The 22,167-nt window shown below is 47.8% G+C and overlaps 1 protein-coding gene across 1 annotated transcript in view; it reads left to right on the forward strand.

The window, feature by feature from the left end:
- The window catches only part of EHD4 (EH domain containing 4), an 87,828-nt gene extending 66,478 nt beyond the window's left edge, over positions 1-21,350 (forward strand). The window contains exons 5-6 of the mRNA XM_030318428.1: positions 8,236-8,400; positions 17,217-21,350. Of these exons, the coding sequence (XP_030174288.1) occupies positions 8,236-8,400; positions 17,217-17,753 (702 nt within the window). The 3' untranslated portion in view covers positions 17,754-21,350. The remainder of the gene's footprint in view (positions 1-8,235; positions 8,401-17,216) is intronic.
- Positions 21,351-22,167: the final 817 nt, after the last annotated feature.

A 22,167-nucleotide genomic window follows, 5' to 3' on the forward strand; every position in this document is an offset into this window, starting at 1 on the left:
ACTGTGCACCTGCGAGCCACCATTCTTTATCCTTTCTTCCAGGCTACTTCCTTTCTGGAGCTCCGGCCACTTTGTTCCAGTTCTGCAAGGCAGTGGTGCTAACCAGTTTGTAAATCCACGTATTTGCAGCTTTGCTGGTTTCTCTTGTGTGCTAGTCCTGGGCCTAATGCTTAGTGGCAGGAAGTCTGTTTTTTCCCCATTTGGTAACCCCTTAGCATGTGATATTTCTCTTTTTCAGCTGATACAGCTGAACTTACCCTTCAGGATACACAATACCCAACATTATTTTATAACCAAAGCAGAGATATCATGTGATAGCTTTGGAGATTTGAAGATCTTTTTTTAACTATTTATAAATGCCCATGGACATTTCTATTTTACCAGTCACTGCTGAAGGCCTAGTGACTCAAGACGCAGCTGTATTCGGTCACATAAATAAATAAAGAGCAAAGAGCTCACTGGGCGTGCCAAGTGCCTTGGGACTTCTCTGCCCTCCTTGAGCATCAGGCCCTCTGAATGGATCAGCGTGGCCACAGAATGCTGCTCTGTACTGACACTGGGAATAATGAGAGCCTTGTGTAGATGCAGGGGGTGGGGGGCAGGGGCGGTCAACTTGCTGAGCTTACTTCTAGGAAAAAAGCTTGTCTTTTTTTTCTTCCTAAGAATAGTATCTGGCTTGTTCCTTTTCATAAAGGAAAATGTGTGAAGTATGGATGTTTCCAGGCTGAGCCTCTCAGTGCCAGTGTGCTGGGCGGTACCATCCTGCGAAGGGGGACAGGAAACAGTCTCAGGCAGATAAGAAGCAGAACTCAACACAGTGGCCTTAGCCACTAACCAACGTCATCTGCTTTACACCATCTGCGATTTTATGGCCATTTGTAAACTTGTTGCCTAAATGGACAAGGAGTCAGTCGCCTGAGTTTTTCTCTTCTCAGTGTTTGTATTTCAGGAAAACGCTCTTTGATTTTGGTATATTGATCTTTATTTCTCTTGATCCGGTTTTGTAAGCCAACCTTACTGAGGGTCTGCAGTATTCCAGAAGCTCTACAATTTGTATTGCATGTGTTATTTCATCTGATCCCTCCAATAACTGCACAAAGCTGGGCATTATCTTTGTTTCTCATGCAAGGGAACTGTAGCTCAGAAAGGTGAAGTAACTTGCCCAAGGCCTTACAGCCCATAAGTTGTAAAATATAAATTCAAGCCGTAGTTAGTTTGACTCCTTGGTCTGGAAACCATTTACCTGAAATGCAGAGTGGACAACATCTATAATTTCTCATCGTGTCCTTACTTTCTGCATTAGTCTGCCATTCTGTGTATTCTATAAAATTGTTTATCCACAGGAACCCTGCAAAGTTTAGAGGTTCATCAAGCTGACAATTTGAAAACATGCGAAGGATAAGTTTTCAGATGTCACCTAAGAGATGTCAGATCTGGGTTGGGGTGTGCCCTGTATCTATTTATAGAACACCTTAATTCAACAGAAGTCACATCCCATCCAGAAGTAAAGAAGTGTTATCACTAATGTCCTGCTGGGTTCCACAGTGATCAAACTCAAGGTGTCCTAAAAAGGACACTTTAATAATTGAAAAATGGCACTCTTACCAAAGATCTTTTGAAATGTAATGGTTTCCCTGCTTCTTCTTAATATATATATATTTTTTTTTTTTTTCACAACTCTCTATTTTAAGGAATGAGAAAACCTTAGAGTGGGTTTTTTGGTTAACCTCAAAGATCACATCTTCATGATATCAATATGCATCCTTTTTTGAAGACTGTTTACAATCTAAAATGCTAATCAAAGCTCATTTCATGATTCTTTGGGCTATTTTGGGAAAGCCCAAAAAAGTATTTAAAAAATATAATTCAGTTTTATTCAGCTATAATTAAAATAGCCAAAGTAGGGAAATTAGACTCTTGCAAACAAATCCCAAATAATAATGCTTATGGAATAAACGAACAAAAATAAAAAGTGAGGACTCCACCCTTTATAAACATTGCCCAAGAGTAGGAAAAGTTCCTACTCCTTTACAGATCTTCACCCAACAACAAAAAAAAAAAAACATTTAAGGAAGGAACAGCTAAAAGTGAGAAAGAAAAGGAGAGGTTAGTGATTTTCAGGGTTCACCCTAGCTCTGTGGCACTTAGTTTTGTCTTCAAAGAGTGTTCTCCAGTCACGTGTAAAATCCAGGGCCCAGCTTTCCAATCTGTCTACACTGCCAATTCCTTCTGTAGAGAAGTTAGATGTTTTGAAATTCGCCAAATGGACCCAGGCTAAGGTGTGAAAATCCTTCTACAGTGGCCGATGGCGACCCACTAATGCTTAGCCTACCAAGGGACTTTTAAAAATAGCTCCGTCAGCTGTGGGTATGTGTGTCAGTATTTGTGTCCATGTAGGGAAGCCTGTCTCTTTGAAGGTTGACCTCAAATGAGTGAGTGGGTGGGCCCCCTTGAGTCCCCTTTAAGCTGTTCAGAATCAGGTGCTATGGGTGCCAGCTTTGATTGCAACAGACTAACAAACCCCCTGCTCCATGGGAACCAAGAGCTGCCTTTTTCTGCCTCTTACAGTCTCACAGTCTTACTACCCCATGGGTCCACCTTTTGGGTCTCTACTACATTAACTGATTTTTTCCTATATCCCCATAAACCCAATTTTAAAATACGCTGATCCCCTGATGTTAAATGCTCTATGCAAGTTTTAAGCTGGGCCTACAAAGATGCAGGTCTCCAACAGGTTGTGTTAGCTAACAGATGAGGTCACATAGTATGACCTACACATAGTGTGGAACCATGTTCTCCCAGCCTGAATCCTCCCCTCCAAACTGCTCCCCAAATTCCGTGAGGATTTCCACTCCTACTGACCATAAGCACTGGAAGCTTCCAGCACTCGCTGCCTGGGGTTGCCCTCCACACCCAGGATGGATATATCCAATATCACTCTGAGTACATGCTTCTCCACCTTGGATATATATGAACACTTGTCACTGGACACAGTTAATGCAATTGTAGCAGAGTATATATGTGAACTAGATATAAATCCATGTATATTTAAAGGGAAGGACATCTCGGGGCACCTGGGTGGCTCATTCGGTTAAGCGTCTGACTTCAGCTCAGGTCATGATCTCGCGGTCTGTGAGTTTGAGCCCTGCTTGGAGCTCTGTATTGACAGCTCAGAGCCTGCTTCAGGTTCTGTGTCTCCCTCTCTCTCTCTGCTCCTCCCCCATTCATGCACTTTCTCTCTCTGTCCCTCAAAAATGAATAAATGTTAAAAAAAATTTTTTTTAATAATAAAGGGAAAGACATCTCTTTTTGCTCATTGAGTTATAGCCCATAAAGAAACTGACATTGTGATCCACTTGATCTATCCTCAGTCATCACCATTGGATGAAGTGGGGCTTTCCCAGTTTTATACATAAGAATGTTCAAAAGCCAACCAGGGTTCAACGTCACTGACTTGTGAATGAAGCTCTTGGGACCCAGATTCATCCTATTACTATTCAAATACATAGAACTTATTAATATTTCAGTAACTATTAATAACTCAGTAAGAGTTTATTCATTATTCCATAAGAACTAAACAACCACAAGCCTTCTCTGGCATTACGAACCCTCTAGCTGTTGGTCTTTGGCCATTAGGCAATAACAAGCAACATTTTTACTCCTCTTTCTGGTGTATCCAAATCCATGATCTCTTTTGATTCTCATACCAACAACCCTGTGAGGTAGGAGTTAAAACTTCCAGTCTGTGCATGAGTAAGCTGAGGTGGAGGGCTAGAGTCACCTGGCATTGCTCAACAAGAGGCAGGGGTGGCAGGGCGTGAACCTGGCCTTCCAGCCCCAGGTCTCATCATGCCTCTCCTTCTCCTCTTTCTCTTCCCTCTTGTCTTTCCTGTCCCCCTTCTTCTCAGTTAGTTTTCTGTCATTATAAAGAGGAAAAGATCTCAGACTGTTTCCACCTCCTTCCCCAGGACCGTCGCCTGGTCTGGCCCTCAGTCCTGTGTTTATCTGGAAAGACTTCTTTGACACAGAAGGGCAGGAATGAGCCTCCAGGCTGTCCCCTCTGTTTACCAAAAGTCTTTAGAAAATTACAAGGTGCCGTCCTGCCAGAAGAGTGCCGTCTTCACCCACATCCTATGTGGTGTTCATAGTGTTGTGTGCCATAATATATGCATTTGTGTGTGTGTGGGGAGGGAGACCAGATGCCCTTCCCATGGTGTCCCTGGGAGTTAGGGACAATCAAAAGCCAAAGTTTTTGGCTTAAGCCAAAACAAAAGCCTCAAGTTGCAGTTTCCCACACTGTTGTCCCATAGGACACAGTTCATTTTCAATTCCAGATTTCCAACACCTTTAGTAACATTTTTTAATTCATACCCACAGAAAGCAATTAAGTCTGTAAGGACAGGAATGAGACAGTTGAATGCCAGTGCCGGCTTTGCACCTCCTAACTGGCTCTGTGACCTTGAGTAAGTCATATGAATTTCCTGGAACCAGGAGTTCAGTTAGGTGCAGGGGGTCCCTTCCAGATTTAATGTTCCATGACTCTAAGGATTATAATTTACCTTATGACTTGATAAGCTTCTTAAAGGCAGGGCCCGTACAATAGTATCTGACCCTGTGTTATTGTCTTAGGATGTCCATGGAAGGGCAAGGAGGGGTTAGCCATGCAGAGGCAGCACAACAGGAGACTCTCACAAAATAGGCCAGTAGAACATTCTGGAAGTGGAGGTTGAGGCTGAGAGCAGACTGCAAGCATGAACAAGGTACCTGATGGTCCTGACTCAGTGCCAGACAAAGTGGAAGGAGGAAAGAATGGGGGGGCCTGGTGCAAGAACCGGCCAGTTCCTGTCAGGGCACTGGAGGCCTGGTGTCCAATGGCAGCCCATCATCCGGGAGCCTTGGTCATCAGCCAATGAACACCATGAGGGCTGAGGTGAGAGAGCAGGTGCCAGGCTGTGGGTGGAGAACTGTGGCAGGTGCACATCACCCAGAGTCAGGCCAAGTGAAGCAGTGTTAGAAACTGGTGCCAATCCTACTGGAGCTGGGGGCTGCGTGGGGAGTCAGCCTTCCCTGAGCAGAGGCCTGGCAACTCAAAAGGCTCACCTTAGGAGGTAGTGAGGGAAGCTTGGGGAGCCCTGCAGGGGTCTGGCACAGCCCCCGGGCTGGGATCTGGGGTGGGGTTCAGTAAAAAGCCCTGGTAGATAGTAGACTATGCCGCTTGGGACCTCCTGCTTCAGTTGGGGCTGGTTCCAGAGTGGGGCAGGCCTGCGCGTGGAAGAGAGAGGTATCCATAGGCCCAGTCCAGAGGTTCCAGTAGGACCGAGGCCAAGGAAATGACACAAGGATGGCTGGTGAGCAGCTGGTTCTCCACTGGAGTGTGGCAGACCCTCCAAGTCCTTCAATGTTAGCCACAGCCTTACCCCAACCCCACCAAACTGAGCCAGACATTCATTGTCCAAGGCAGGGAAATTACTAGTCTTACCACTTATTCATCATACCCTCAGGAATGCAGCTAAAGTCCAACACTCTAAATAAAGGATTCCCAAATTTGGGGTTTCTCTATCCCAAAGAATCATGTAAAAATTTTAAGCTGTTTTAATGTGAAAAAATAAGTAAATAAGTTTACTAGTAACAGAAAGGTTCAGACACATCTCTTCTCATCTGTACTTGTGATCAGTAGCCAGGCAGGACACTGTTGGTTTCTGTTAAATGACCTTTATATAGATGGGAAAGTTAGCATTGTCTGGTCTGAGCATGTCAGCGTTTACATTACATACTTATTTTAAGTAGCAGAACGTTTTTGGCTGTGCCCAGTGTGTGTCCATACACAGAGGCTCTCAGCTGAGCTAGAGGATGTCTCTGCTTATCCCCTTTATTCAATTTCCATTCTTCCACAAGATTACAGAAGTCTGTTTTCTTTAATAGGATTTTCCCTAGCTGCATAGTCATTTTCTTTTGGTAATCACTGTTCTGCTTTTCATCCGTTCCTATTTTTAGTTATTTTCTTGACTTCTAAATTACTCTGTAGAATTCTGATACACAAACAGAGGTTTTGTAATGAACATTTCTTCACGTCCTAAAGTTGGAAATCAGCAGAAGAGTGGAAATGTTCGGGGGACCTGGGTGGCTCAGTCGGTTAAGCACCCAACTTCCACTTGGGGCATGATCTCACAGTTCGTGAGTTCAAGACCCTCATTGGGCTCTGTGCTGACAGCTCAGAGCCTGGAGTCTGCTTCGGATTCTGTGTGTCCCTCTCTCTGCCCCTCCCCTGCTTGCACTCTCTCTCTCTCTCAAAATTAAATAAGCATCTAAAAAACTTTTTTTAAAAAGGGACACCAGGGGCGCCTGGGTGGCGCAGTCGGTTAAGCGTCCGACTTCAGCCAGGTCACGATCTCGCGGTCCGTGAGTTCGAGCCCCGCGTCGGGCTCTGGGCTGATGGCTCGGAGCCTGGAGCCTGTTTCCGATTCTGTGTCTCCCTTTCTCTCTGCCCCTCCCCGTTCATGCTCTGTCTCTCTCTGTCCCAAAAATAAATAAACGTTGAAAAAAAAAAAATTTAAAAAAAAAAAAAAAAGGGACACCAGGGTGGCTCAGTCAGTTAAGCGTCTGACTCTTGATTTTGGCTCGGGTCATGATCTCACGGTTTGTGAGTTGGAGCCCTGCATCGGGCTGTATGCTGATAGCACGAAGTCTGCTTGGGATTCCCTCTCTCCATCCCTCCCCCGCTCATGCAATCTCTCCTTCTCTCAAAATAAATAAATAAACTTAAAAAAAAAAGAAAAAAGAATTTTAAAAAGAGTGGAAGTGTTCAGGAAGGGGGTGACACAGCCAAGCAGAGCCATCCAAGCTGGGTTCACCACCCCTCGGGTGCAGTCCTGGGCCTGCTAGTGTCAGGTGATCAGGGTTTATGGAGCCTCCGCCTCATTTCCCCAGGGGTTCCTCTCCTAGAGGAAGGTGGTCCTATGCAGCTAGTCCTGTGCAGAAAAGAGTTCAGTGCCATCTTTTTTTTTTTTTTTTAAGATTTTATTTTTAAGTATTCTCTATACCCAACATGGGACTCGAACTCACAACCCCAAGATCAAGAGTTGCATGCTCCTCCGGCTGAGCCAGCTAGGCTCCTTCAGTGCCACCTGTAGAGATCCCGGAGTTCACACCCTCCACGGGGAGGTTACAGGAATTCTCTCATCTCACTGTCCACTGGGTACAGATTTCCATGCAGATTAACTATTTACGTCAGATCAGACATTTACATCAGTCTTCAGTTTCGTTTCCTGGTGCTCCTGGGCACCAGCCCTGCTGAAACTTTCTTTTAGGTCTTGTGGTTAATCACCAGTCTTTCAGCCCAGGCGCCACCCACCCCGCTCACTCTCTGCACAGACGCAGACATGGAATAGCCCCTCAGGCACAACTGAACTGTGCCAGAGACCTTCCCCAAGCCTGTCGCCCCATCCTATCCCCAGGCAAGCACCACCAGCCCACTTAGGAAGCAGGGCACTCATGGCATTATTCTGGCCTCTCTGGTCTCCCAGAAACGTCATCAGCCATCAGCACCACGTGAGGTTAGCCAATGCTCATTCTAATCCTACACAGCTCCTGGCATGTGCAGTGGTCTACTTCCCCGCCTCTGAGATGTGTAGCAGCCACATACACGGCACTGCCCCAAATACGGCCCCTGTTGTGTTACTGCCACACCACCATCCATGCTCTCCCTCTCCTGGACAGCCACAGCCCTCCTACCTGTCTTCAGGACCCAATTTAGGTGTCATCTCTTCCTGACTCTCCCCTCCCACAGCCCTTATCTGTCACATTCCACTTCCTGAGGTCTTTTTCTGGCTCCTCCCCATCCCGGTCCTTCTTGGGGGGGTTTTCTTGGCTCACTTTCCCTCAGTGGTCACAACCATTCCTGTGGCTCTGGTCACCACCTCTTCTCCAGCTCTCAAATCCAGCACCCAGACCAGCTCTATCTGGAGCTTGGTGCCCTCTTTCCAGGCACCCTTAGACAGCGCCATCTGGGGGTCCCTCATGTACCTCACATTCTACATGCCCAGAAACAGACTTGTAATGTGTCCTTTGTGTCTCACCACGTCCACCACCCCCACCCCCTGCACCCAGATCCTTACCCTCCTGTCCTGAGGGCTGTGGCCCTGAATATGGGAGCCTGTTATGTATTATGATGCCATCTTGTTTGTCTTTCTGGTACAGTTCTAAGTAACACATCCTTACTGACATATACCCCTTCAGGTACATGCCTACATCATCAGCCACCTGAAGAAGGAAATGCCAAGTGTATTCGGAAAGGAAAACAAGAAGAGAGAGCTTATCAGCAGATTGCCAGAAATCTACCTTCAGCTGCAGCGAGAATACCAGATTTCTGCCGGGGACTTCCCAGAGGTCAAGGCAATGCAGGTACTGGGAGCCTATTGCAACATCAATGTGACCTTGTCTGGCTGGTTGCTGGGTCCACATTCGGGTTTCCTGGTTTAGGATAGAGAATGCCATGAATGCATCTTCCTAATGGTGATCCATGAGAACAGGCTTCTGAGAGTAAAGCAGAGATTGCCTGGCCCCCAAAACTAACCAAAAAGGGACACATTTCAAGAAGTAAATTTAGGTCACATGAAAAAATCAGATGAGCATCCCTCTCAGGCCATGTGTTGGCATTAAGTGACACCTGTTTTGGGGAATCCCAGAACCTTAAGGTAACGAGAGCTGCCATTAACCTCAGAGGTCACCCCAGGCAGCCTCCGCAAGCCTGCGCTGTGAGGCACTGTGGTAATTAATACATGCTCAGGCAACAGTGCTTCTGCAGGCTCAGAGCCCTCATCAGAGTTCCGAGGGCTCCTGGGGCATGGCTGGCCTTCCCTGGGCACAGCAAGTTGTGCTCACTAAAGACTGTGCTTACGAGTCAGCGTTGGGCAACTTTGGGCCTGATTTTAGGGTCTCCCTGAGTTGTGCCTGGGCAGCCCCAGATGAGCCTGAATGGGTGCTGCATTCAGCCTGGCCTGACCAGTGCGTCTACCGCCCTGCCGTGGTATTAGATATACACATCGATGCTGACCATATCTTCCCAAGTGAGGCCACCCACCTGGCTCCTCACAGAGCCAGACTGACCAGCTTTTTTCCACTGCAAGGACCTGTCTGCACTAGAGGCCACAGTCCTCTCTGGAAAGCAGACCAGGGAAAGAAAACCCACGTCGCCCTCTTTGACCCCCTCATTTTCCCACATTTGATGGAGATGTGGATTCTGAGAAATATGACCCTCGCAGGAGGAAAACGAGTCTGCAAGTACAATGAGGACTTATGGGGACCCACCACGGGGGCCAGTTGGGACATCTGTGCCCTGCTTCAGTGGGTGGAGAAGGCCTGACCTGCCCCGATGGCCACCGCCTTGTGGGAACATAGGCCCTGATGGTTCACGAGAAGTTGCAAATCTAGATTTGTGCGTAAAGTCCCCTGGTTTTCAAACTTTAGCTCAAACTTTCAAAAAGTACTACATAGGCCAAACAGAGCATCCCTGCAATGCTGGCTATACCCTGGAGATCTCTAGTTCTCATCTTTTGCCTTGAGCCACAGAGGAAGACGGGGCTGAAAGAAGAGTCGTTGGAGATATACAGCTGGAAGGTGGGCCTGTGAGCTGCCTGGCTGCCTCAGGAGGGCGTAGGAGAAGGAGAGATCACGGAGTGGAGGCAAAGATCAACAGGCATCAGGAGGAGAAGCTTTGACCTTGAGGAGTTTTTTAATGTAAACTTTCTGTAAAGGACACATTAACATAGGAGTGGGTCATCCTTTTGTGATGGCAGGGTTCAGGGTGCTAAGTGCATGTGGAATATATGCTCTCGTCAGATGTGACTTAGCTCACTTCAGAATAAATCCAGAATATCTTTTTTTCTTCCTGAAATGAAATAGGTATCCCCGTACTCAGAGGAAGAATTGGGTTTTTTTTTCCAATCACAAGATGGCTGGGCTACTGGGGCCTCTGGAGCAGTCTTCCCGAGCGGGTTCACCTTCACACCCTTGGGTTATGCCCTACACCACATGACCAGACTGAGGGGACATGTTTCCTTGCATCCTTAAGATATTTTAAAAAATTTTTTTTAATGTTTATTCATTTTTGAGAGAGAGAGAGACAGAGCGTGAGCGGGTGAGGGACAGAGAGACAGACACACACAGAATCTGAAGCAGCCTCCAGGCTCTGAGCTGTCAGCACAGAGCCTGATACCGGGCTCAAACTCATGAGCCGTGTGATTATGACCTGAGCCGAAGTTGGACACTTAACCGACTAAGCCACCCAGGCGCCCCACATCCTTCAGATATGTTTAAAGGAAATTGGTTCCTTGACTGAAATGAAAGCTATGAATAAATACATCATGTGTACTCTGGCCTAATGGGGCTTCTGTGGCTCATTAGCCTGCCACCCATAGGAACATGTTGCTCCAAAGACCTGAGGCACCACTGAGCCCAGCAGGAAGCCACCGTAAGCCTCCTTTCAGGACCTGTCCCCAGAGGAACTCCCATAAAGCAGGTAGCAAACCGCTACGAGAGCTTCTCATGACCATGTTAGCCTGGGCCTGGCCATGTCAGAGGAAGCCCAGGCCTCTCAGCTGGAACAGAAGGGCAGTCCCTGAGGAAGAAAACAAGGAAGCCATGTGCCCCTCTTCTAGCATCTCAGGAGAGGCCTTAGCCCCTTCATTAGACACCTGAGTGCCTTAGGACTTGATGCAAGGAGTGCCACCTGACAGGTATCCTCATTCACCTGTGTTCATTCACTCAGTCACCAAGAAATATTAAGTCTACCATGGCCAGGCACTGTTCTAGGTCCCTGGAATAAATCAGTGAACAAATAACAAAAATCCCTGCCCTGGATTACAGTATTTGCCACTGACTGTGGCCGGCAATGGAGTTTTGGCAGCAAAGCCTCCTGTTAGGACATGTGCTCTTTGTTACGACACTTAACACTGTTGCGCTTCCAAGCAGTTGATTTATTTATACAGTGGCCGTCTCCCTCATAAGGCTGTAGCTCCACGAGGCATTCAGTGATCCATGTCTCGTTCACTGACATACCCCCAGCACCTGGGCTGTAGCAGGTGCCCAACGAACAGGTGTTAGATGAGCTCACTGAGAAGTTAGTGTGTGTTTATATCATAGCAGGCGGTAGGGTAGTGAATTTCTCAGACCCTGACCTAACCCAGAAAGGCACAGGGCCTATGAATAGACCAGCAGTTTTCAGAGCAAGCCCCTGGAATCTGGAAGGGATTCCTTCATGGGAGAGTGGCCAGGCCCTGGTCACACCACCCCAGTCCCTTCAGGGACTCCTCGAGGAACAAGGCAGGCCTGGAGCCCATAGGGCATGCTTACCATCGCCTGATACTTCCAGCTAGTCTGCTGTCACCCAGGAAGCTTTGGGGGCTTGATGGTGTGGGTCAGGGCCTCTGTCATCTCTGAGTCTGTTGAGCATCTGACATCCCCTTCAACACAGGTGTTTAAGCTCACATCGACTACATCTGGGACAACACTGGGGACCTAAGTGTGGAGATCACTTTTTTATGATCTTTCCACATCTCAGGGTCACTCAGAGAGCTCGCCGATGCCAGCTTTAAGTCTCTGTTCTCCCTGTGCTCTCACAGACCAGGCTGGCTGGGGTGACTCTTAGCTGTAGCGATAAACTGAGTGTATTGTGAAGGCTTTTGCCCGGTGCTGGGAGAGGCCCACGACCTGCTGGTGAAGCAGCCTGTGTCTGCCCTGCATCCTTTTGCGAGGGAATGTGATTTACCACACTGATAGGTGCAGACTGGAGAATGAGGAGAATGCTGGCAAAGCCACTTTTATTGCAGACTCACTTGTCCTCGGAGAATTTGGCCCCCTCAGCTGATGAGGTGGCAGCGTTTCAACAGCAGAGGGCAGCAGAGCCGTCCCCACCTGCTCAGCCCACCTGTAAATTGGAGAACTGCTTCTAGTGAATTCTGGGAGGAGGTGAGCAAGAGATAGTCCAGCGACAACTGGGCTGGGAACTGACCTTTGTAGCTTGGGAGGGAGAAGTTCCAGGATCCAGGGCTCAGTGGCTTTGATGGATACAACTGTTGAAGGGTAAATCTTTAAATTCCCCAGTGTGTATTCATCCCAATAAAAAGATTTCTGTTTTGGAGAGAACTTGGTGGAGGGGCAGAGATGGCAGTGGTTTAACTTGTACCCCACACTCCCTGGTCAGGCCTTGGGGGTGAGGGGTACCCCAGGGATGAGAGTTTAGGGTTGATTTCCTATGTGCCCTCCGGGCAAGGGTGGCTGCTTGCTGTTACTTCCTGTCCACCCCTGCAAACATGTGGCCGTTTCTTCTTGCCAGCTTTCCAGAGGTTTATAGTCTGAATCCGCGAACCCTGCAGGCGGGTGGAAAGTTCAGGCAGACACCGCCCTCATTCGTCTGCTTGGCCAGACACAGGAGCTTTGTGTGCGCTCAGAGCTCAGGCTCATTCATGAGGAAATAGGGTAGGTGTCCGTGCACCCAGGGGAATCCAGACTTGTTTACCCCAGCAGCACTCAGATTTTTGTGTAGGCTGCCTGCTCTCTCCTCCTGGGCTTTCTCTTCTCAGTTCCCCCAACTGACTGCGATACTGGCCATAAGAGCCCACAGTGTTGGTAACATTGTTTAGAGCTGGTTTTGGAGTGAATTGCAGGTGGCCATGGTCTGTCAGGATAGCGACACACAAATCAGAATGTGTCTAGAAACCAAGCCCATACCACACTGAGACCTGACGGCCCCAGAGTTTGCTGAGAAGACTGTTGGAGGCACCTCTCTAGAGGTCTGTCAAGCCGTTTGGCTTTCAGCTCTTTCCCTCCATGTGAAGCTCAAGGCTCTGCTTCTAAACAACAGCACAGGATGTCTGCCCTGCTGGTACACTCTAGAGACCACAATTTTGACTCTCCATTGGAAACAACCTAAATGTCCAACCACATGGGACAGGGTAAAGGCAAAATGGCCCAGCTGTACAGTTCAATATTAGATAGCTATTAAGATGAAGAATAAGGGGCGCCTGGGTGGCGCAGTCGGTTAAGCGTCCGACTTCAGCCAGGTCACGATCTCGCGGTCCGGGAGTTCGAGCCCCGCATCGGGCTCTGGGCTGATGGCTCAGAGCCTGGAGCCTGTTTCTGATTCTGTGTCTCCCTCTCTCTCTGCCCCTCCCCCGTTCATCCTCTGTCTCTCTCTGTCCCAAAAATAAATAAACGTTGAAAAAAAAAAATTAAAAAAAAAAAAAAAGATGAAGAATAAGATTGTATAAAAGTTATTATCACAGAAAGATGAGATACATTTTTTCTTAAAAATCCAAGGTGTCAAGCAGTGTGGTCTTAGTTCAGTTAAAGTGTGTGTGTGTGTGTGTGTGTGTGTGTGTGTGTGTGTTTATGTGCATGTGTATATTTATAAAAATGGCTAGAAATGTGTGCTCAAAAAACATTAGCAGAAGTTATTGCTGGGGGCCATCTGGGTGGCTCAGTCAATTAAGCATCCAACTTTGGCTCAGGTTATGATCTCGCGGTTCGTTGGTTCGAGCCCTGCATCAGCCTCTGTGCTGACACCTCAGGGCCTGAAGCCTGCTTCACATTCTGTGTCCCCCTCTCTTTCTGCCCCTCCCCCGCTCACTCTCTGTCTCTCTCTGTCTCAAAAAATAAACATTAAAAAAAATTTTTTTAAGAAGTTATTGCTGGGTGATAGAGTTATAAGTGATTTACATTTTTGGTCTATCAGTTTTTCCCCAAATTTTTACAAAAAAAAGTGTGATATTTATGATTGCACAAAGTTTTGCTTTTTTTTCCCCCTCCCTGCCTATCACATTACTTCTCCCCAGAATAGTCAGGTCTGAGGGGTATATGAAACCCCTTTTACTCAAGAGTCTCCCTGCCTCATCTCCAGAAAATTGTACACCTGGATGGCCCCTTGCTGGCCTTCTAGAATTTTCCTAACAGAAATACTTTACATAAAGTCCATATAAAAACTTGCGTATCTGGAATTTTCTGCATTTATTTGGCAAAACTGCTGTTGAAGACATTTTTCAAAGATCATAAAAAGTCACAGGTAACTCTCACAATTCAGACAAAGTTTGTTTTCTTGCAACAAACAGGTGGTGTGTTCCCTCAGACAATGAGGGGGTGTGCCCCCCAGCAACCTGGCAGCTGAGGAGAATAACTTTTCTCACCTTAGATGTCTGATGTAATGGTCCCTTTCCTCTCTGTCTTAATTACTTAGCTTTTCCATTTTTTTTTTTAAGATTATTTATTTTAAAAGAGAAAGCACATAAGCTGGGAAAGGGCAGAGAGAGAGAAGGGGAGAGAGAAAATCCCAGGTAGGCTCTGTGTTGTCAGCACAGAGCCCGACACAGAACTCAAGAACCAAGAACAAGCATCCAGTGCTTCACCAACTGAGCCACCCAGGTGTCCCTTAGCTTTTCCATTTCTAACGACTTTCTTCTATTTCATGTTACCATATTTTCACTGTAAGCTAAGCCAAGTCCTTCTTGAAAGAAGGATCTAAAAAAAACTAAAAAACTAGAACGTTCTCCCTCTTTTATAGCATAAGCTCCCTGAGGGCAGAGATTATGGCTCTTCATGGTTATATTATCCCCAGGCTCCAAAACAGGGCCTGGCAATAACAAATGCCCAGTAAATGTTGGATGGGTCAATGGAGAAAGGATGGATGGATGGGTGGATGGATGGATGGATGGATGGATGGGTAACCAAGGAGAACCAGAGTAGGAGGGACTATTTCTACAGAGCTATCCACAGGGCTTGTGTGGCATCTATAGTCAGCTCTCCTCCAAATCAGGCAATTGTTGTCCTAGGACCCTCCCCAGTGCACATGTTTCTGCACTTCTGTCTGCTGATGGGCCTGTTCTCCTGGGTTGTGGAGCCTGGACCTGCCCTGAGCTGGCTGGTGATACTCAGCTCTATTGGCTGGATTTCCATTTGCCCTCCCCATCTCTACTCTTCTCCTACTTAGCAGTTTCAACTTTTACTTATTTGTACCTTAAACTACATTTTTTTAACTGATCCAAAAACAAAATCCTTAAATAATTGTTTTACCTAAATCAGTCCCTCTGACAAGCTTCATGTTACAGTACAAAGAGCATTAGTCAAGAGGCAGAAGCCATGGGGTGTAGTCCACCCTGTGTGCTGTCCGTAAAACAGAGTTATTCAAAGTTGCCTTTCCTTACTCCCAGCATTGTTGTAAAGATCAACAGAAGTGTATCATAAGATCACCTTAAAAGATAAAATGCTAAATCTCTAGAGCACTTAAAAAAAAAAAAAAAAGGCAAGGTGCCCCTGCGTGGCTCAGTCAGTTTGGAATCTGCCTTCCACTCAGGTCATGATCTCACGATTCATGGGTTCAAGCCCCACATTGGGCTCTATGCTGTCCTCTCAGAGCCTGCTTCAGATCCTCTCTCCTGCCCCCCTCTCTCTGTCTCTCTCTCTCTCTCTCTCAAAAATAAATAAATAAAAACTTAAAAAAAAAAAAAGGAGGGGTGCCTGAGTGGCTCAGTCAGTTAAGCATCCAACTCTTCGTTTTGGCTCAGGTCATGATCTCACAGTTCATGGCTTCGAGCCCCATGTTGGGCTCCGTGCTGACAGTTCAGAGCCTGGAGCCTGCTTCGGATTCTGTGTCTCCCTTTCTCTGTCTGCCCCTCTTGGGTTCATACTCTGTCTCTCCCTCAAAAATAAGTAAACATTAAAAAAAATTTTTTTAATTAAAAAAAAGGCAAGGTTGAAGGAAGTTTACCTAAAAGCCCTAGGATTATCACTTGTGTGGCCACTAGCCAAAGATTAGCTACTATTTAAAAAAAAAAAAAACAAAAAAAAAGTTGCATTCCATGCATCTTGTTTCTTATTCTGAAAACCACTCCTATATCTGGTGAATTCAGATGTGGGGTCCCCACCAAAGAGAAAGCTCTGGAACAGCCCAGGAATGGGATGTCTACTTAGAGGAGAATTCTGACTCCAGCTATCCCACTCCCTATCTGCTTCCTTTTTTTTTTTAAGTTTCAAGTTTTTATTTAAATTCTAGTTAACATATAATGTAATACAGGTTTCAGGAGTAGAATTTAGTGATTCATCACTTACATAGAACACCCAGTGCTCATCACCAGAGCCCTCCTTAATCCCCATTATCCATCTAGCCCATCCCCAACCCACCTCCCTCCATCAGCCCTCAGTTTGTTCTCTATTGTTAAAGTCTGTTTTATGGTTTGCCTCTCTCCCTCTCTTCCCCCTCCCCCCGCCATGTTCAACCTCAACCCAATCTCAGACACCTCCAGTTACAAAAAAAGACTAAAAACAGTCCTCTCTGGAAAAAGCCTTGCCAACCTTTATGTGGGTAGAAGACACCCCTCTGTCTCCAATGCTCTGACTTATGGGAGAACAGATGGAGTTAAAGGAGAAGGAAAGTCTACTGGCCAATACTCTGAAAGTGACTGGTTGGGTACCAGTAACCCAGAGGATACCAAAAGAGACTGATATGATTCATTACCATCGGAAATGAAAGTGATTATGACAGCATTTATGTACACACAGTGTCTCCTTTCAAGTTTATGATTCCCCCACAAGACCTCAATTCTCATGCCCCCTCCCATCAAGGCAGAAAATCAGGGCAACAAGGAGGTGATAGTGATAAGTCCTTGCTGTGAGAGCAGTTTGTCAGAGACCTCTCTCAGTCAGTCAGTCCCTGGAAGGCGGGTTCAGTGCTTGGAGGCAGGGCCACTGGCTGGCCAATATGCTGATTTTAGCATCATGCTTCTCGATATCCTCATACAGAGTCCAGGACAAGTCATGCTGTAGCTTGCAAATGCCAAGGAGGTCATATGGACAACTTGTCCCCTTTGGAGAAATAATAGAAAAATACTGCTGACCACTCTCCCGTTTATAAAGGTAATAAATGTTGCCAGGTTTTTTTACTATATTACAAGCTACATGGTGCAAGTCAGCATCTCTGCGAGCATCTTCCAGTACCTTCCTGGCTTGTTCTTATAAATGTTGGATTTGCTCAGCTACGACTGTTATTTTGTTGGTGGCATTTGCTCGGATGACTTTGTCAGCCTCCTCGACCCGTAGCTGGCTGAACTCTTTGGTCTGCGGGGACTCCTCCCGACTGCCCCGGCGTTTTGGCATCCCCCATGACAACAGCCGACCCTATCTGCTTCCTGAAGAAAGGGCATGTGACCAAATTGTGGTTTTTGCTTTTGCAGGAACAGCTCGAGAACTACGACTTCACCAAATTCCACTCGCTGAAGCCCAAGCTGATCGAGGCAGTGGACAACATGTTGAGCAGCAAGATCTCGTCCCTGATGCACCTCATCAGCCAGGAGGAGATGAGCATGCCCACACAGCTCGTGCAGGGCGGCGCCTTCGACGGCACCACCGAGGGCCCCTTCAACCAGGGCTACGGGGAGGGTGCCAAGGAGGGCGCCGATGAGGAGGAATGGGTGGTGGCCAAAGACAAGCCCGTCTACGACGAGCTCTTCTATACTCTGTCGCCTGTCAATGGCAAGATATCGGGCGTCAACGCCAAGAAGGAGATGGTGACATCCAAGCTGCCCAACAGCGTCCTGGGCAAGATCTGGAAGCTGGCGGACTGTGACTGTGACGGCATGCTGGACGAGGAGGAGTTCGCACTGGCCAAGCACCTCATCAAGATCAAGCTCGATGGCTACGAGCTGCCCAACAGCCTGCCCCCCCACCTTGTGCCCCCCTCCCACAGGAAGTCCCTGCCGAAGGCCGACTGAGGGGTGGGCCGCTCACAGGGCAGGCAGCGGGGGGTAGGCATCAGGGACCTGTGCCTGAGGCCCGTGCCACTGCTGACTCACTGACCCTAGCCAAGGCACTTCCCTCTCTGTGCCTCAGTTTCCCCACCTATGGAATGAGGAGGGCACACACTGGACACTAGATGAGGTTCTTTCACCTTTAAAATTCCCCGAGTTTCTATTAAAATATTGGGAGGAGGGTGTGGATAAGGAGATTGAAGGGTTAAGAAAAAAGAGAAATTGACCAAAGAGTACTCTGAGGCCTGGAGAGACCTAGACGTGGAAGCGGGCTGTGCACAGCCAGACAGCCACAGGGAGTGAGCCGGGGGCTTTTCTGGAGCAGGGGGAGCCTTCCGCACTGGACCACATCATTGTGCACCTGCCTTGGCCCCTGTCTGTCCCTTAGAGGGCACCCAGAAGGAGCAAAGTTGATCTTATTTATTTCATTTCCTGTTGTATTGAGAGTGGAAAACAGCAGAGCACAGAGCGTTTCTGCTCTCTCCAGACCGCCTACCAAAGAGAAGACTGCTTCCCCTGGGTGTGAAAGGAGAGTCCCCTTTGCCTGTGTGCACCCCCGTCCCTCCTGCAGGCTCTAGCAGCACAGGCAACCAGGCCAGCAGAGAGCATTTGTGACACCCGACACCCCCCTGACTAGCCCACCCAGAGCTCCCCCAACCTGGGCCCTTCCCAGCAAAATTGCATTTGGTTAGGAATTTGGAAATCAGAACCTTTATTAGCCCTTGGCAAGATTTCTAGTATTCAAATCATGCTGGAGTCTGAAGGTTGGCTTTTCTTACTGGTCTGTCCAGTAATTTGTAGCAAAGTCTATTTATCATATTCAAACTATAGTAAAGGAATGAGGTGGTTCTCTGTAGTTATCAGTGTGGTGACAGGTCCCCAAGGCCCCTTGGACGATGGCAGGATTTAAATTCAGCAAAACCATGTCTTGGTGCCTGCAGCATGCTCGGTCTGGGGACACAAGGGAACGAGAGGTGAGCTTGCCCCAGGGTGTCAGGTAGAAAAGGTCATTCTCTAGCTTTAGACGCTATTTTTATTAAAAAAAAAAAAAAAAGAAAGAAAGAAAAGAAATAGGCATCTTTATTATGTCCAGTTTTTCTTTCTTACAGGAAAAACCTTTATACAAATAGGATGGCATCTTTCATATGAAACCTTTTTCTTTAAAAGGCTGTGAGGTTCAAACCATGCATGCCCCTCACAAGGCAGGATTGGGGCACATCCCGCACGTGGGTTCCTGAGTGTTCTGTCTGAGTCCTGGTATAAACCTCTCTGGTCCACACACTCCACTGCCTGTCAGATGGAAGTGGTTAATGCTCACTACCACCTTCCCTCCTTCGTGGGCTGCAGTTTGGGTATTCATTTCATCATTATTTATGCAATTAAAAAAAGAGAGGCGCAAAATGGTGATGGCTGCACGGCATGGGGCCCCACCAGCACCGAAGTGAAATGAAGTCAGAACAGTCCCGCCTGAGCCTTCCAAAAACCACATTTTTTTTTTTCTGATGTTACCTGTGATATCAGGGTCAGAAGTACAGAATTAAGAGTCAATTTTTTTTTTTATTTTGGGGAAGTATTTATCCAGATGCCAGCCCTCGCACTCCCTAGTTCACTTTTTAAATAATGTCATTTTAAGAGAAATAAATTCATAATATGATTTTTAGTCTTAATGAGCACTTTTAAACTCATTAGAAACCTATAGAGGTTTATAATGTCACTACTCTCATATTAGCAGATGGGTTGGTGAACGCGTGAGGACTGCCTGAGGGTGTACCCACAAGGGAGCCCACCAAAGGGAAAAACAGAAAAGAGAATTCATCGGTCCAAAGGTTTAGAGGTGCCAAGGTTAGCTGATTTTCCACTCAGAACTATCCTGCTCCTTTAATCTTCTCAGTTGTCATATATAAACACATACACATACATACACCACATGAGTATGTGTTCTTGACACTTGTCAACATGCATATATGCAGATATGGCCAAGTGTCGTCTATGCAGAGACATACGGGAAAACTATATTAGAGGACAGCAGACTGAGGTGTCTGCTTTCTACAGGAAAGGAAACTTCTCTTGGTGGTGTTGTGATCCCTACCCCATACGCTCAGGTGGGACAACATCAGGCAGCTGCATGCTTTCCCTGCTGAGAAAGAAAAAAAGTCACATGCCCACTTTTCTTAACATCTCTTACAACATGAAGTCAGTCATCACGAAGAGTTGATTGGAAAGAGCAATGTCCCTGGAGGACATTAGGGATGGCTGCTAAGGCTGAGGACCCGTATCTTCCCAGGACCCGCACAAAGTTCCCGGAGTCTGCGTCCAGAACCCCTCCTCGTGCAGCAGGGCTGGGGGACGGCAGAGCCCTCCCGAATCTGTTCACACTGACCCAGCACGTGGCCCTCCCCACACCACCCAGTTTTCAAAGCACCCCCTCCCCGGAGTGTCTGCAGCTGGGCGGGGTAGTGGAGGCAGGTAAACTCTAGCACTGTGACACTCCCCACGCTCTCCACAATTCCACGGAAGAAACTCTGCTTTCACAAGATGCTGCATAACACAAACCTCTGCAGCCTTGAGTTCAAGAGAAAAAGCAAGTTCAGGCTGATCCTCCCGAGGACAGCTTCCAAGTCGTAAACCTACTAATGAGGCCCTCCTGAACCTATCTGCAAAGAAACGTTGCACCAAGACCTATCAAAACCTCCAGTTTCGTGGCGACATGGGGACGCCCAACCTGCTCCAGCCTCAGGCTCCAGCCCAGCATTGTACACCGATACCTTCCTTACTGCGCTATGCAGGGCCCAGGACTGGTCGCTCTTCAGTGGGGAGGGCCGTTCATTTAGCTGGCCCCCATCCCTCCAGGGCCGGACTGGGTTCCCCTTGGAGCCCTTGTCATTATGCAGCAATCACATCTTTGGATTTGGAGGCGTAACTCCTCCTGCAGGATGGTGGGCCTTTGAGGAGCTGAATTCTTGTGTGTCCGGGACTGGGTTTCCAGGTGGGTCAGAGAGCACATGAGGAGAAGCCAATGCCTCCCGCCCTCCTCTCGACCCCTGCTCATTTTCGGCCCACTGGAGAAGCCTCAGCAGAACCATGGCCCCACTGCCGCTGAGCACAGCCCTTTTTCATGTTCCGCCGGTTCCTCTGGGGAGCCGCCTCTCCACCACACCAGGAAGGTCTCGTACCGCAGTCCCTTGTCCAGCGTGGGGTTTCACCACCAGTCATGGCCCGACTACCACCACTGGGACCTCCCCACTTTGCACCATTACACGCCTTCGGTACTCCCAGAGCAGTACCCCAGACGAGTTGTCTTGAAGAAAAGGGAAGCATTTAACAGCGGCACTGTGTATTTCCTCCGTGGAATGTAGCAGAGAAATAACCTTCTTAGGACAGATAACCACTGAGTTTATCCAGGTGAACGTGGGCCTAATTTAAGAGTGTATCAGGTTACATGTCGATTAGCCAATGCAGTTAATACACAATGCTTCTATTTTTTTTTTTTTTGTAATCCTGTTTCCAGGTGTCAAATAAAAAAAGACACAATCTGTTGATCAATAAACTTGTGAAAAATTCGCTAGCTTTCCTCCATTGGCTCTGGCTTTCCCGTGACTGTGTGGCAGTTGTCTCAGCAGTAAAGCAGGGATCCAAGGCGTTAGGGGGAGGGTGCATTCCTGCTGTGCACCATCCCTGTGACCCCCAACTCTTCCCGTGTCCTCTAAGCCAGGACATTCCCCAAATGGGCCATCTTTAGCCGGAAAGCAACTCCATCTGCTCCCCAGCAGAGGTCAGGTCCAGGACCAAGCCCCAAGTGAGGATGACTGGAAAGCTGGACTGGAGGAACCACGGAGACAGACCCTTCTGAGGCTAGGGAGGGCATCACTGAGCATTCTCAAAGGAGAGAGCACCTGCCACGACGTCCTCTCCAGTTTGGAGGCAAGTCCCTGCGCCTGAAGCTGCAGTAGTGCTAGGGTTGGAGCCCCCTGGCTGGCACTGTTCCTGCCTCTTGTCACCTCACAGGTGCAGATACACATCCCCAGAGCAGACACCTGGGTTTTTCCTGCTGTCACCCATCTACCCTTGTGGTGACCAAGACCTGGAATTTCCTTCTCAGAGCACTCCCCCACTCAGTCTGAGCCACAAGCTTTGGGTGAGATAGACCCCTCTCCAGGTGGGTCCTGACTGGCTTGAGCCAATTAGAGTGTTTCATCCTCTGGTCACAAATTCAGGAATGGACATGTGGCCTCAATTCAAGCCCATGAGAGCCAAGGCCCTCAGACTTCCCTTCCAGCTCTTGAGGGGGTGTTCTCTCTTTGAGCCAGGCAGTATAAAGAAGCAAGCCTATTGGTACAACAATATAAATGGCATTGAGAGGGGTTCCCAGAGACTGGGG

Source organism: Lynx canadensis, chromosome B3 (genome assembly GCF_007474595.2).
Source record: "Lynx canadensis isolate LIC74 chromosome B3, mLynCan4.pri.v2, whole genome shotgun sequence".
NCBI classification, from domain to species: domain Eukaryota; kingdom Metazoa; phylum Chordata; class Mammalia; order Carnivora; family Felidae; genus Lynx; species Lynx canadensis.